A 16681-nucleotide genomic window follows, 5' to 3' on the forward strand; every position below is an offset into this window, starting at 1 on the left:
AAACAAGTACAATTCACTGGGGAGCTTGCTCACTTTACAACCAAGCTTCTTCCTATTCTGCGTTTTGCATTAGCACATCATGTTTCATTTAATAGCTTGGCTCTTCAGAGACTCACAAATTGCTGATAAGCAATTCTGGCACATTTTCTCTTCATATTTCTTTATGCTATTAACAAAGTAGATTACGTTTGAATAATATGTTGTAGAAATTTAAGTGAAATGAAGTGAAGTCTCAAGAGCTTATTGTTAACTTACTATGTTTAATTATTGTAGCACTAGCAGCTAAACTCACTGCTTTGTGGAGGTCCAGAACACTATGTTCAAGGATATAATTTATTATAATCTGCTACATTGGATTCAGAGTGTTGGTGGGTGTTTGTACTCCACATAGACAAATGTTCTGTTTACAGTTGGTGGTAACAGTATGTACTTACCAATAAATCTGTCAACTGCTGTCAGTGTTTCAAGCTGATTTGGATTTCAAGTTAGTAAATGTTCTTGTCAGCCTGCAATTTATTTTAATTTGAAAGAGAGTTCCTAAGGAAGTCCAAACTAAATATGGTCTTACACTTCTATAACTTTATGCTCTGTGGGGATTTTGAATAGATGAGGTGAATTAGTAAGACTGATGGGGTTATACTTGCTAGCAAGTGATTGGGTTTTAGTTGTCTGTACTTGTAACCCACTAGCAGTGCATTATAGCTATTTTATAAGGAATGGGAAAGCAAATCTATTTTGAATGAATTGGCAATTAGATGAAAATTGAGTTTAGTCTTGTTTGTTTGAGTTTCCATGTTAAAAAGGAAAATTTTTCCAACCTGTGATTCCATTTTTATTCCAGTAGTTTAAAAAACAAACAAAAATTCACACACAAAAAAACTGTTACTCAGGTCAACCAAGTAAATAATGCTGGAATATTAAGGAACTGAATTGTTGATTGTGAAGCACTGAAGTTAATTGTCATTTATTAACCTCATGTTACTTCTCAAAAAATTCTTGTGTTACGGGTAGAACAGAATCAGCTTGGATGACATTTTGTGAACATAGGCTTTTGGAAAGGCTCTTCTGCTTTTGTCAATTCTTATGTCTTCACGTACATGTAGGCCATGGGAGGGAAGAATGCTTTTGAATAAAGTATACTTTTTTTTTCTTGAAAAAGAGCTAACATTAATATAGAGACTTAAAAATTTTGTAAAGCAGATTGAGAATTTGGGATGGGTGTCTTGTTTTAAAGGTATTTTCAAACTATGTAAAGTTAATCTAGTCTATGATAGGTATTTCTTGACAATTGAGTTAAATTACAGCATTTGCTTAAGTAGTACGTTACTTTCTAACAAATTACGTAAAGGTAGTTCTGTATTGCAGTAGAACACTTATTTATTAATTTTGTTATGAGCCATATGGTAAACTAGTAGTTTATAATCTGAGATAACAGGATAGTATTTTTAAAACATTTCTTGGTCAGAGTTTGGTAACTTGGCCAAACCGGATGTGCCTAAAAACACAATAAAAACTTGTTTCTTGCTGTTCATGTTTGCTTAGTAACCGTGGTATGTGCTATCTCTGGTTATAGGTGAGAGAAATGGCTGCTACCACTCTAAGTGGTCTTCTACAGTGCAACTTCCTCACTATGGATGGTCCTATGCAGACCCACTTTGAACAGCTGTGCAAGATGAGGTTGCCGAAAAAACGAAAGCGAGACCTGGGTTCAGCTGTGGATACAATTCCTTCTGGTGGTAAGAAGATTGTTTCAGACTAAAACCTTATATTTTGAGAGCAGGTTTGGAAGAAATAAAAAGTTTTTGCTACTCTGAAATGGTTATTCTGCAAGCACTCCAGATAGAATTGGGTTTATCCTGTGATTTTAAGCAATATTTAAAAATAAACACAAACTCGGAGAAGCACAAGGCTGGTTGCCCATGCAAATTTTTTTCCTTTCTAAGCATTTGTAACCTGTAATGGGTAACCACATGTCCTTATGTACCTTATACTCTATTTCTGTGAATAGTGCAGTCCTAATCTTTGTGAAGTGCTTTGAGAGTTTGCTTTACAGCATAAATGATGAATAAGAATACACTACTACAAAAAAAAATACGATGTATTCTTAGGTTAAATTAATTTACTACTTCTCCCAGAATTAAAACTTAAGAGATTATTTGATTTTCCCCTGTACACACTTGACATAGTTAAGATGATGGGGGATATTTATTTCCTCAGTAAATACAATTTCTTAGCTGCCACAACATGTTTTCACTGCTCACCTACCTTATCTTCTGTTTGTTAGCAGTGTGTTTTTAACAAAACTTAGTTAACCTGTGTTAGGGGCCTGGCTTCCTGACCAGATAATTAGTGTGTCTGGGTCACGTTCCTTTGACCCAGAAAGACTGAGTTTCCATGTCATCAAGTAGCTCTGATATTTGAGAGAACATTCTTAACTTGGGAACAGTGGAGATATAGCTCATGAGTAACTTAGTGTATAGCTACTTAGGTTCTTTTATCAAAGAAGTTCTCTTGAAATGTTTATAAAGTATACAGAAGTTGCAGATAATTTTTTTTACACATTCTTCCACTAAAAATTAAAGATGTAAGAAAGCAGAAGCAAGGTGGAGATCCACAGACTTCTGTGAATTGGACTATACAGTCTGTAAAACCATCTGGTTTCCTGCAGAGATCTTTGTAATGTTCCAGGGTTGTTGTTGTTTTTTGTTTCTGTTTTTTAAAGAAAAAAAAACTTTAGGTTTGGCTGTCTCATGAAGTGATGGCTTAGATAAAATAGTTGCACCTTACCAACTGTAACATTCTGTAATTGTAGACTTGGTTAAACGCCATGCTGGTGTGCTAGGACTTAGCGCATGTATTTTGTCAAGTCCGTATGATGTACCCACCTGGATGCCACAGCTCTTAATGGATCTCAGTGCCCATCTTAATGATCCTCAACCTATTGAGGTAAAAACACTTCGTTTTTCTCTTTAAGCATATTTTAGACGTGGTATACTATTCATCTGCTTTCCTATATATAAATTTAAAAATGCCATTAAGAAACTTACTTTCTGCTGCTTTTTATTAAGTATATAGTTTAATTCACAGACAGACTTTCAAGTATTTCTGTGGTATTCCTGTTCTTGCTTTCAAACTTAAAGCATAAAAAGCTGCAAGAGCTATACCTACAGTGAGGAAATAGTTTTGCTTGTCTTTTTTTTTATCTTAAAATTGTTACTTCCATATATACCTACAAAGATAGAACTGGGGGGGGGGTGTCTAGAAAATATCAAACTGAACAACAACAACAAAACACTAAAATTGTTAAAACAAGGTTTCATAAGCAACTCTAAAAATGAGTTTTTAGTGAAGCAGTTACTTTAACTATATTTTTGCTTTGTGTATTTTGTTTTCTTGACCTTTTCTGTGTTAAACATGAATTTACTTGCTGAAGGATTCCTTAGATTTAACAAACTTTGCTATGGTGTGTTTTCCTGAATCAAGAAACTGAACTGAGAGGACTAAATTATTTTAGTAACAGAAGATTGCTTTTTCTCTGATTTGATTTTTCTGCATGCCTTCTGTTTTAGACTCATCCACTGTTTCTCATGTTTTGAGACCTGAACCATTCGTTTGAAAAACTTGAGGAAAAGGGGAAAACAATTTCACATATACTTCATAAGAAGCTATTAATTTTTTTCAAATTTGAAATTGTTGGTCAAAGAATTCATTTTGTAAGAATGTTGGAATTGTGATGCTAGTCAAAAGACTATAACCAGAACTGAAAAAATTAAAATACTAAATTCTTCAGAGCCAGTCTAGCTTCTGTAGCTGCTCGAACGCTTCTCTCAGTATTATTTTTATGTTTAACATTTGTTTTGCCATGGAGCTTAAATCTACAATTGATACAGATCAATACTGATTATCTCCTGTGCAGATGACTGTGAAAAAAACACTGTCAAATTTCCGGAGGACCCATCATGACAACTGGCAGGAGCATAAACAGCAGTTCACAGATGACCAGCTACTAGTGCTTACCGACCTCTTGGTGTCACCATGCTATTATGCATAGATAGGTAAGATTTTTTTTGACATAAATTAACAGAAACAGCAGTCTTATGAAATCTACTCTAGCTCTCCAATCTAACATAGTGTAGGAAGGAATCTTTCAACCACAGGGAGAATGCTGTCACCAAATACAAGTTCCTTGCATCTCCAGTGTTCTGTTCAGGATCAGATTTATTTGGGGTAACTATTGTTGCCCGTTTTTTTTCATGTGTCCCTATATTACATTAGAATTTTGGTAGGACACTCTTCTTGAATATGGGTGTTCCCTCTCACCATTTTGTGCCAGTTGGCTGCCTTTCAAATGCCTGTCAGTTTCACTAGAGGCCAAGTGCCTGATGCTTTGTACTTGTGATATCTCTGAGGACTTCAGCCTGCTACCTGGTACAGTATATCTTCTAGGTGTTATGATGGGAAATAACCATGGACAAACTGTTCCCTCTTCTGCAGTATGGCTTTCCTAATAGGTCTCTTCACACAGACATGTCCAGAAAGAGCAAATCCAATCCCAGAGTTTCTCTTAGTTAAGCTGCAAGATTCTGATGTCTTCCGTGATGTTTTGTGACGGTATTTGAAGATAAATTTTAATTTTTCATTTTGTTCTGTGGTAATAGCATGAAGCAGTAATTGTGTTTTGAATTATTTTTATTTCAGGCTTCTCCTGGAAAAATGAGGATGTGGGAGCCTTTCTGCAAAATAAAGGAAACTTAGAAAGAAATTTATCATGTAGAAAACTTTTTGTGGGAAATCCTGATGCCTAATCAAAACCACTTTTAAATACATACATAAAGGCCTGGTTCTGTTCAAAAAGAATTTCACCTCCCTGGGGAGCAGCTATGGGAGTCCCATAGTCTCCCTGTAACTGTGTTCACGGAGCCTGATCATGAGTTTATTGAAAGACCCTTTTCATTGGCCCACATTACACATCAGTCTTGTTTCTGCTTTATTGCACACAGTGACTTAAACTGCACATTTCTCACCCTCTTTTTCTGACCCTTCTTCCCAGCTGTTTCTGACATCCAAGCTATGCAGAAGCAGAGAGTGCTGCAAGTCAGAATATACTCAGTGAAGATCTCCAATTCTGTTGATGCATCTTGTTATCTAGTCAACATAAAAGACCAGGAACTTAATCTTTCTCAGAGTTTATTTTTCACTACTTGGATTTCAGTGCCCGCCAAATGAAGGGCTCTGTATCATTCAGTCCACCTCAGGGCAGGATTGCCTTTTTGTATCTTGTTGAAATGTAAATAGCTGATCTTGTCTGTGCAGTATAGATGATGGCAGGACAAAATGTGGGGAGTGAAAGCTCTTACTGCATGGCCAGGTCTAGATAGCTTGACCACGTGTGGAGTAAAAATCTATGATTATCTGCGTATTTTTAAGGGTGAAGGACTATGGGTATTTCTACATAATTAGAGCCCACAGGTAAGCAATCGTGGACTATGAAGTGAAGGTTGAATTTACAGAATGAAATGTATGTGTAGTGTGAAAAGGCACTGAATGGCTGACTATTTTTAACTGTGTGTGCTCATAAAGATTGTCATTATTTGAGCAAGCATACCATGCTCAAAGATTGTGGAAGCTCTGTATGTTTTTTTTTTTGCCTGCAGCTTTATTCAGAGACTGGTACCCATTGGCTATTTAACAACATGTTTAATATGTGTTACATAGTTGTAAAAGACTGTATAAATTGTAGAGGCATTGCATTGGCAAAACATTGTACAGTTTGCAACCTTTTACATAATACCATTGTGAGATTAATTTGTAAAGATTCATACTTAGATGTTAATACAGTAGTAGTTCTGGCTTTTGTATCAAATCAAATGCCATTATTAGTTTTTTTAAATTATTTTCTTTAACAGAGTATCTCTTCATGTCTAAAAGGCAGAGGTTTTGGTTTGGTTTTCTTGTATCTCATTTATTACTATGTCTCATTCAGATTTTAACGAACATTTGTGGCCATCTCTAAATGCTGACATCACATATTCTGATGTGATAAATTCACAGAATGTGAGGTACATGGAAATAATGCGTAAGCTGGTGTGTTTCAATTTTCATGCAGACTTACAGGAGCACTGACACATTTCGAGTGATCTACCTGCTGAGTGTGTGACTCATTCCAAACTTCAAAGCACAGCAGTGTTCCTGGTGCAGTATTTAATGAGCGTCAGCACACAGATGTAACCACTGTATAGCGTAGTGCCAAAATTATTATTTCAATTGTGTATGTAGTTTAAGACACAATAAATGGATTGTTTGTAACACCTGCTTTTTTTTGCATTTCTGAAGTGGAAATTTCTTATTTTGAGACAGAACTTAAGGTTGTTCACTGTGCTTTTTAGCTTTTTGTATGAGGTGTGTGTTTATCGTGGAACTTGGCACTGAGTTAAGGCAGCATTAAGGATAATTAAAGATGTAGTTCTAATGAGTGGGGACACTAGCTTTTATATTTTTACATGAAAATATCTTGCACCTGGTAAGACTTGCAAAAAAAAATTAAGTATGCTTAAAATTGGAAAAAAATGTTATGCTTAAAGCTAGTTTGAAGTGGACGATTTTTTTGCTTAAATGGAAGTATTGGAAAGTATTTGCTGCAAATTATGATCTTCAAAGTACCTGTTGGCTGATTAACTGCTATCATAGTAGACTTTATCTGTGTTGTTTTGCCATCACCAGGAATGGCCAATAATAGGATCCAGCTCTGCTGCTTTTTGACATAGTTGGGATTTTATTTTCTTGTGTGTCTGTAGTCAGTGCAGCTGGAATTAGTTGTGATGGTGAGGATCCAGCCCTGGGTAGGGACTCATTCTCTAGTCAGAGCTATGGTTGCAAATAAGTAGGTGGTATTATTTCACAGTAACTGTCTATAAATTGGTAATAAATTACTGATGGGATCTGATCCAAACAGATCCCCCAGAAAATAGAGTGCCTGTTCAAAGTACAGTTCTGTAGGGTAAAATGTGATAGTATGAACAAACTTGGACTGACTCTTTGTGGGCAAAAGATTAAATTAAAGCCTCTGTTCTGAGGATGTAGGAATAACTTTGAGTTGTCACATATTGTAACTTCTCTGCTGCTTTGGTTCCCTACCTTTCCCCAAGCAATCTGTGCACACAATCAGTTCTGGGCTTACCATCACTTTGCTTGATCACATGATGAAAGAGGAGAGTGGGGTAGAAGAACACTCAGGACTTCATCTTGCTTCCCATTACTGACTTTCCATTATAAATCACTGCTCTCAAAGGCAACCTTATGGCCTTTCCTCAAGAAACAAGATTGTTCACAAAGCTTGATTAGCCTTTTTTTTTGTATTGTTAGATCGAATGGTTGTTGAGCACTTAATGACTGGTTCTGATGAACTGTTAAGTAACATTCAGTCCCCAGTCTCTATTCTGGCATGGACATTTCTGGGACTTTTCTCCTAAGATGGACTGTCTTCTGATGCTTTCCTCTGTCTCCTTGCAGCTCTCAAAGTAGGGAAGAAACAGCTGGGCCTTGCCTAAAGCCTTAGAGATGAAAATGCAATGACTCAGTTTGCAGAGGGAGACATTTCAGGAGTGAGAAGATAGATTTATTCCCCTTGAACAGTAAGGGAGATGAAAAAAGATGTTGGAGACTGTCCTTGGTAGCCTTAGTTGACTGTTTGTCAGTCTGCAAAAGCAATCTCAGTGACCACCCTGCTCAAAGCAGCAAAGAATGATGCTGTTGTGAGGCAGAATTCATTTCGTGGGGTTGCTTGGGTTTTGGGTGTGTGGTGGTGTGTTTTTTTTTTTTGATTGAGTTACAGTGACTTAGTTAGCTACCTTTCTAAATTATTAAGAATGGAATAATCGCCTATATTTACATAATCAAGTGGGTATATCTGCATTTGAAAACCTGCTGAAATCACGGCAGAGGCATAATGCTTTTGATAAGACTTGAACTGGTTTTGGGTGGCACCACAGACTTAGCATTGGTGGGTTGTGTTACTAACAAGTTAAGATAATCTGTGTATGGATTTTAAGAAAATGAAAGAGAAAAAGGGATGAACATCCATGCATCTGATATGGAATGTTACGACTCATGTTCTTTTCATGTCCACGTTTATGCCCTCTCATCTTTTTTACTTCTTAAACCAGCCTACTACTGGGAGTTCTGTCCTTGGTACACATGTATGATGTCTCTCCTATTGATTTTTCAGTTAGGCGTCCCCAGCATCCCATATTCTCCACTCAGTCTCACAGTTTCTTCCATAGCTTCAGAATTCCTGGAATCTTGCAGCAGAGACTCTGCTTTCCTTTTCTACTGTGCTGTAGAAGAGACAACCTGGTAAGGTGAAGGGGGGAGAGGGGGAAGTATTGATCAATAGAATGTTTTGTTAACCGTTGTCCTTGCAGGATTTTAACTTTAGCCCTGCTGTGAATTATCAACTAATTTGTTTTACATTCTCACTGGCATTGTGCAGTAGTGGGAATGCAGCATTTGTGGATTCCCCATCACAAAATACTTGCTGTACAGTCACATTGCTACATAGGTTTGGGGTGGGGGACATGTTTTTCCAGTGAGGGGGGGGATAAGTTAACCTAAACCTAACTTAGACTTTGAGGTTCTCTGCAGGCTAGAGGTAACCATGCTCTGGGGAAGAGGTTTTATGGTCTTTAATCCAGCAAGGTACTTTTGAGGTGCTAGGGCAGAGGTAATTTCAGTCTACTGCAAGGAACTGGCAGTTCTATTACAGAAGAAAACTCAAAACAGTGTGGGAGATGCAGAATATTGCTAAGATGTTTAAGGCAATGCACACAAATTATGAGCAAATTACACCTGGTTTGCTCTGAGGGTTTTTTTTCTTCTCTCTTGGTCAACAAGTGCCTCCCAGAGCTATTAAAAGATATTTAGAATTCCGTGAGCTGAGATTAAAAAAAAAAAGGTTACTGTTCTCTCCCTGGGAAGGACAATAACTGTTAGTCAAAGCATTCTTGAATCAGGGGTTCTCCCAGCACAGACAAAAGCTCAGACAGTTGCCTACAAAAGTTGCTAGCAAAATTATCAGTGATTTCTGATGGATTAGAGCACAGCGATTAGAGGAATCCTTTGTATCCTAAAGGGGCAGACTGTTCAAAGAGTGAAAGAGAGAGCCTTGCGGGCTATGATATTTTTCTAATTCTAGGTTGGATGTGTTCTTCAGCCTTTGCTTGTGGAAGTTAGGCCTACTTTTCCTGCTTGGGCTCTTAGCACCATCACTGCGGATATTTTCTATAAATTAGCGGGGCAGACTTCGCTGCTAGAGAGGGAGGAGGGCACCCGCTGTCCTTGGGGAATAGTGAGAGGTGTACTGGGAAATAGGAGGAGCAATCATTTTTGATTGGTATACACCTTAAAAAATAATATAAATAAAATAAAAAGGCAGTAAACTCAATAAATTTATTCTGACAATAAGTCTAGTGAGATTAGCAATAAATTTAGGGAGTAGCCTCAATGAGTTCATGCAGAAAGGTTTCTATCAAGAGAGAAAAACTTAAAACCAGTATATTCTCCTTACCTGGCTTTTACTTCTATTCTTCTGGGTTAATTCGCCCTTTTGTTATTCCAGCATCTTTCCCCTAAAGCTGTTTTGTTAAAATGAAGAGGCACTGACCCACTTTCATTGGGGTAGGGGGCAGGCAGGCTTCCACAATTAAAGTAACTACAATTTCTTGTGGTAAATATGTACAAGATTTGACACTTTGAAAAAAATGTCTTGGGAACACAATTTCGCCTCATGTGCTGAGAACTCCGACAAATATTTAAGATGCCTCATAGTTCTAGAGAGCTGTTTTTTTACAAATTGGTTTAAGGAAGGCCTTGAGAGTGCTATAAAGTAGGAGTTAATATCCTAGTACCTTGTGCGAGGTGCTGCAAAAGCACCTTGTTGCTCCTGTGATTGCTGCCTTGCAAAACCTACACTCATTTTTTCCCCTGCTCTTGTCCCCTGCCCCAAACTTTGGCAGTTCTCTTAAAAAGGGGCTGAGCAAGAGGGACCGTGCAGTGTCTCACTTTCCCATGGAGATGTGTGCTGCCTCAGTTCGTCCCCTCGCTCCCAGACTACAGGACCTGTGTTCCAATGACTTCCCTTCTGCTCACTGCCTACAGTAGTCTTCGTGGGCGCTCAGCTGAGTGCATGCTGCTATCTGCAGCATTTTTGAATGCACATCACTGAAGTTCCATCCAGGCTCGTGCTTTTCTACTGAAATGTTGGAGGCTTGCAGGCTATAGTAACTGCTAACACCTATTCCTTCATTTCAAACTACAGTTCATAACTATAGAGGTATAAAATACCTAATAAAACAAAAACCCTTGCTTTTCATGTGCCTAAATCCTGTGTTAATGAGATGAGTGACAAGCTAAACTAGTTACTATTAGAAAATGGCAGACATCTGGCATTTTGCACATAGCTAGTTCTAAATACCTTTTGTGTAAGGTCCAAGTCTTACAGTTTTGAAAAGTGGATTTAGAACTCAGGCTCTCATAGAGTGGTTTCAAAAGCACACATGAGATCAGTCTCTTGCGAACTCCTTTAAAACACATGGGCTTGCAAAAAAAAAAAAGTCCCATTAGGCATATGCAGTCTTCTTTCTATGTGCGCTTCTACCTGCTAATCTAGTAACTGAGGGAAATCAGGAAGTCTAACTGTGGTCACCCAAGCTTGAGCATTTGGCCAAATAATTAGCCTTTCCCATCTTTTTAAAGGACTCACATTTTTGCAAGAAGTTGTGTTATTACTATTTTTTTGATAAGTGACACCACAGAAGTAGTCAAGTCTAATGTAGACTCAGGCATTAGGTGTAACGTGAAACTAAGGTCCAAGTTCTTAGTGTCTTGCTTACAACTAAGTGCAGCACATTGCCTGCTCTGAAAGGATGTGGGTATTGTGTTCACATTAGTTTCACTTACAGAGAACAATCATCTCTGTTTCCTCAGCATTAATCACTTTGAAGTAATTGACTCTTGCATTACACTGCTATTTTGTCAGTCTCATTTAATCACAAAGTTAAGCATGTTCTGATGTTTATAAATAAGAAAACTCATGGAGATCCCAGCTCATCATTGAAAAAAAAATAAAAAAAAAATCTTACTCAGAAGGGCCAGGATTCACCCACAGAATTCAAATTAGCCATGACTGGAGAACAAAAATACAAGCAAGAGTGAAAATAAAAGTGATAGGCAAGCTGAGAGGCTTGAAGCCTCAGGAAAACATGGATATGGTGTTCTGGGTTTTGTCCATCTTCATTGCAACTAGTTTAAGAACAAAAACAATGTGAAATGCCCCTGACCGAGGTGCCCAGGTTGCAGCCTGCTCTGATGGCTGCTAGCTTTTCCCAGCAGCAGACCACATAACAAGGCTGGACTGATTGCCAGGTGGAGGTTGTGCTTAGCATGCATGCAAGGCTTGTTGGCCTGCCTGCTCTTGTGAGTCATAGGTTTACTGAAAGAAATTGCTCTTAGTTTTAGAAAGAAATGTGTTGAAAAATAAACTACCAAGTAGCATTGACAAGCTGTCAGATGGCAATCTAACACTCTTGTCACTGCCTTGATGCTTCTGCAAAGCACCACCGTCCTTCTGCAGGATCGATGAGGGTAGGGGAAGGTTATTAAGATGATATCCAGATTGATATATATGAGTCTATGTGGGAATGTACACTATAGGACAAGTGCCCATGCAGAAGTCAGAAGTACTGCATCTGCTGTATTTTCACAGCACTTTTGTGCCTTTACCTGGCTGGACTTTCAGTGAGAACACAGCAGAGATGACTGACATTGAAGTCCTTCTGTTGTGTCTGCCTACCACGGTCCTTTGCTGGTTTGGAGAATGTGTGCTGAGTCTTTCCTGATCACCTAGCCCATGTAAGTGATTCCAAATGATCCACTTAATGTTGAGACATCTGATACACCATCACTTCACAAATACAGCACTCCCATTTAAAGTATTTAATATTTATACTGTATTTATTCTTTATCCATTTACTATTACTATTTTTTTTAAATATTCTTATTTGCTATGGGAAGATGGATGTTTCCTTACTCTAGACTCTGCACCAGCAAGGAAGGGTATTCTAACCCTGCTCAGTTTGTACAGGAAAGCAGCGCAGAAGTGCAAGCAAGAGAGGATGCAGCGTGCAAAACTGCCTTAACTTTTTATGGTAAACAGTTTTGTTTTGGGGCAGGTATGGTGTTGGTGTTAAGTCAACAGGGAAGAACCCTGAAGCCTTGAGTGGCCAGCTGCTCACTTGGTGTCCTGTTAAGGGCAGGGTTGGGACCTGACTTGTAAAACCTCCAGTTGCATTCTCTGCCCTGGCTTCTCGGCTTTGCAGTGCCTGTCCCTGGGCTGGGGCTGCCGGTGCCCAGTGCAGGATCGTGCTCCTGCTGGAGGACGGACGGACAATCTGACACGTTAAGGTGGAGACAGGGTGGAAATCGCAGGAAGGAATAGATAAAAACCGAAGTCCAAGGGCACTAACTTGAAGCAGCCGCGTTTGGGGCAGCTGCTGCTCGAGCATCACCCCCGGCCCCTTCCCCCCGAGGCTCTCCCTGCACCCAGTGGCGAGCTCGGGCGCTGACAGGCCCCTGTTCTCTCCTCGTGTCTCAGCGGCTGCCGAGGGGCGGCTGTGCCCGCTGTCGCCTCCTTTTGCTCTCCTCCTCCCTCTCGCCCGGGGTCTCACCCCTCGGCCCCTCAGCATTTCCCCGGGTCGGCGGGTCCGCGGCGCTGCCGTGGGGCCGCCGGGGCGGGTGCGAGCTCCGCGGCCTCGCCTCAGCCGCCGGCGCCGCGCCTGGGGGGAGCGGGGCGGGGGCCGGGAGGTGCCGCCGGGGCCCCGGCGCCGAGCGGGGAAGGGGCCGGGCCGGGCCGCGGCGGCGGGCGCCATGGCGGGGCGGGCGGCGCCTGGCCGCGGGCAGCCCTGAGGGAGCCGCGGCGGCGGGCGGCCCCCGCCATGGGCCCGCCTCGGCCGCGGTGAGGCGGCGGGCGGAGATGAACGCGTCCGGGCGGCTGCCGGCGGGGGGCGAGGAGGAGCCCCCCGGCGCCGCGCTGCTGCCGCTGGGCGGGAACGGCAGCGCCGCCGGGGGGCTGCGGGAGGGCACCCACACGGCCACCCTGGCGGCCTGCGCCTCGCTGCTGGCCCTCGTATTCTGCCTGGGCTCCTACGGCAACCTCATCGTCTTCTTGTCCTTCTTCGACCCGGCTCTCAGGAAATTCAGGACCAACTTCGATTTCATGATCCTCAACCTCTCCTTCTGCGACCTCTTCATCTGCGGGGTGGCCGCCCCCATGTTTGCCTTCGTCCTCTTCTTCGACTCGGCCCGAGGCGCCCCAGGTACCTTCTGCTTCGCCTTCCACCTCACCAGCTCTGGCTTCATCATCATGTCGCTCAAGACAGTGGCAGTCATTGCCCTGCACCGGCTGCGCATGGTGCTGGGGAAGCAGCCGCACCGCGCCACCTCCTTTCCCTGCACCCTGCTCCTCACCCTGCTCCTGTGGGCCACCAGCTTCACCCTAGCCACCCTGGCCACCTTGAAAACCCGTGGCTCCCGCCTCTGCCTGCCCATGTCCAGCTTTGCCAGCGGGGAGGGGAAGATCATCCTCTACCTCTATGTCACTGACTTCATCTGCTGCGTGGCCGTGGTGTCCGTCTCCTACGTCATGATCGCCCAGGCTCTGCGGAGGAATGCCCAGGTGAGGAAGTGCCCGCCCGTGGTGGCCATGGACACCTCCAGACCCCAGCCCTTCATGGGGCCCCCTTCCGCCGGGGCTGAGGAGGGCATGCAGAGCGCCTTGCCTGCCTTGTACAGGAACCAGAGCTCCAGCAAGCCACAACACATCCAGACACACGGCTACACCAAGCACCTCAGCCTGCCGCCAGCCCCTGCCACCAGCCGACTCCAGCTCGTGTCAGCGGTCAACCTGTCTGCAGCCAAAGACTCTAGGGCAGTGGTGACGTGCGTCGTAATTGTGCTTTCTGTCTTGGTGTGCTGCCTGCCCCTGGGCATCTCTTTGGTGCAGGACATGCTGTCCAGCAGTGGTGGCTTTGTGCTTTACCAGTTTGAGCTCTGTGGATTTACCCTCATTTTTTTCAAATCTGGATTAAATCCTTTTATATATTCCCGCAACAGTGCTGGACTTCGGAGACGAGTCCTCTGGTGCCTGCAGTACCTAGCCCTTGTCTTTTTCTGCTGCAAGCAGAAGACGAGGCTTCAAGCCATGGGCAAAGGCAGCCTGGAAGTCAATAGGAATAAGTCATCCCACCATGAGACCAATTCAGCATACATGTTGTCTCCAAAACCTCAGAAAAAGCTTGTGGATCAAGCCTGTGGTCCTAGTCATTCCAAGGAAAGCATGCTGAGTCCCAAGGCATCTTTTGGGCATCAGCACTATGCACAGAGCAGCTCAACCCCCATGAACACCCGAATTGAGCCCTATTACAGTATCTATAACAGCAGCCCTTCCCAGGAAGTGAGCACCCCAAATAGCTTACAGCCAGTGAACTCAACTTTTGGATTTACCAAATCCTACGTTGCCATGCATTATCACACCACCAATGATTTGGTGCGAGACTATGACAGTGCTTCAACCAAGCAGATACCGGTACCCTCAGTGTAACCTTGAGAAAGCAGTTCTGATTCTGATCTAGCTGGTTTAGTGGGTCCTCATCTTTGCTTTTCTTAATGATTATTCTAAACACAGTTATACTGTGTTGCTCTACTGCTGCTAATTAAAAAAAAAAAGGCAACAACAACACTAGTGTTAATATCTAGCTATTTGCATTCAAAGTGAATGCTAGGGTATTACTTCTGTGTTGTTTTCTTGAATTTCTGTGGCAAGTCAGAGAGGGCAGTATTTTAGACTTGTATTTGGAATCATTACATGAGGATGTTTTTGTTACAAAATTTTACCAATGGACGCATTAAAAAGATGTTAATGCCGAAACTACGTGATTTGCTACATTATGAGATAAAATATCTCAGCGTACAATCTGAGGCTGTGCCAGAAGTATTATCTGTTAAATTGCATACTTGCCATATTTTAAAACAGGAAGAATTGGGAGGATGCTTGGTGTTTTAATACTTAGGTTTAAACTTGCATTTGCAGAAGGTTGGAAGAATTGGTGGTATTTAGTTGTAGCAAGTGTCAGTAATAACGAAATTTCCATGAATTTCAGCTGAAGTTTAGGATTTCAGCCTTTCAGCTTTCCAGAGCAGGATGAGGCATTTTACAAACAGCAGTATGCTGCCACTGGGGAGGGAATTTTGAGAAGTGTCGTGGTACCATAATGAACCTCTGAAGTGTGTGTATATATATGTTAATTTCTGCTGTACATTTATTTTAAGGATTGGTGCCATTATATATCCCAAAATAATATATTTGGAGAAGTATTTTTCACTTTCTAGAAATAACCGTCCGATACCAATTACATGCTTCATTGAGGATAAATACAAGCATTGCAATATTATAATACTGACACCTATTAATAATACACTTACCTTTGGAGTATTCTAATTCGTAAACTTACATGAAGAGTAGTGTTGCTGGTTGTGTTTTCGTCTGACTACTTAAAAGCAGGAAATAGAGAGATGCAGCCGTGATACTCATGACAGGTAAAACTGACAGCTGTTAACAACACTTTTTGAAACATTATGACCGAGTAACAAGACGACTACAAGTTTTTGAGATTTTCTTGGAAAGTCTACCATCAGTTTGATTTAAAGACTAATAATGTGTCTACTCATACACTTTATCTAGTAGTAGACACAGTGAGCAAATAACAGAAGTTAAATATTTTTTATAAATTCAACCACTTGTGTTGTGTAATGTGCTGTGGAAATTCCATATGAAACAGAATGATCTGGAGGCATTTAAATTCTTGACAATTACTGCTTTAAGTGGCCAGATCTTTTCAAAGCAAGCAATCACCTGTCAGCTTCTATTGACTTGAGCAAAGCCTTAGTATCTCCAGAATAATTGTGCCACAGACTTTTGGTGCCTCGTGATAGGAAAATGCCACATCTTTAACAAAATGATAGTGATGGAAAGATGACTTGTTACTTTAGAAACAACATTTGCATCATTGCCGTGTGTAAGTTGTTGGTTTAGGCTATTTGTTGACTAAACAATTTTCAAGATTTTCCTGGAAGACTATTACATTATGAACACTGTTCTTTAACACTCTGAATTTAAATTAATTTTGAATAATTCAAGACAGCTTTATTGCAATAAAATGTTCTGAACAACTTTCTAATACAAATGGAAAATTGAAATTATTTCAATAAGTCTTTTCTCTCTGCCCAGATATTTTTCTCTATAAACTAATAACATGGTTCTTACTAAAGTAATTACAAAAGATAACTAAAAGATCTGTCTTTTTTGTTGTTGTTGTTTTGTTTTGTTTTCCTTTTTGTCTTTGCATTTGTCTTCAGTACAGAACGTCCTAATCTGGGGGAAAAAATATGTGGGATTTGTTTCCTTAACAGAAATTACAATTTCAGATTGGAAAGAGTATAGGGCAGGGCCCCAGAAGTGGTTGCGAGGTGGGGTCCTGTACGTACCTTGTGGGAGTTAAAGATGTGCGTTAGGACTGGTTTTGACATACTAAGCAGTTTTTGAGTTTGCAGCATGTGTGCCCAATTCCATACT

At 41.1% G+C, this 16681-nt stretch overlaps 2 protein-coding genes across 3 annotated transcripts in view; both read left to right on the plus strand.

Moving 5' to 3' along the window:
* PSME4 (proteasome activator subunit 4) overlaps window positions 1-6302 on the plus strand; it is a 70770-nt gene extending 64468 nt beyond the window's left edge. For both annotated transcript variants that reach the window (XM_040554082.1, XM_040554081.1), the window contains exons 44-47: window positions 1574-1736; window positions 2813-2946; window positions 3917-4055; window positions 4699-6302. In XM_040554082.1, coding sequence (XP_040410016.1) covers window positions 1574-1736; window positions 2813-2946; window positions 3917-4051 — 432 coding nt within the window. In that variant the 3' untranslated portion in view covers window positions 4052-4055; window positions 4699-6302. The remainder of the gene's footprint in view (window positions 1-1573; window positions 1737-2812; window positions 2947-3916; window positions 4056-4698) is intronic.
* Window positions 6303-12972: 6670 nt separating this feature from the next.
* On the plus strand, window positions 12973-14650 carry GPR75 (G protein-coupled receptor 75). Its single transcript, XM_040554099.1, has one exon. It carries the CDS (start codon window positions 13025-13027, stop codon window positions 14648-14650), a length of 1626 nt encoding a protein of 541 aa, XP_040410033.1. The 5' UTR covers window positions 12973-13024.
* Window positions 14651-16681: the final 2031 nt, after the last annotated feature.

Source organism: Cygnus olor, chromosome 3 (assembly GCF_009769625.2).
Source record: "Cygnus olor isolate bCygOlo1 chromosome 3, bCygOlo1.pri.v2, whole genome shotgun sequence".
NCBI classification, from domain to species: Eukaryota; Metazoa; Chordata; class Aves; order Anseriformes; family Anatidae; genus Cygnus; species Cygnus olor.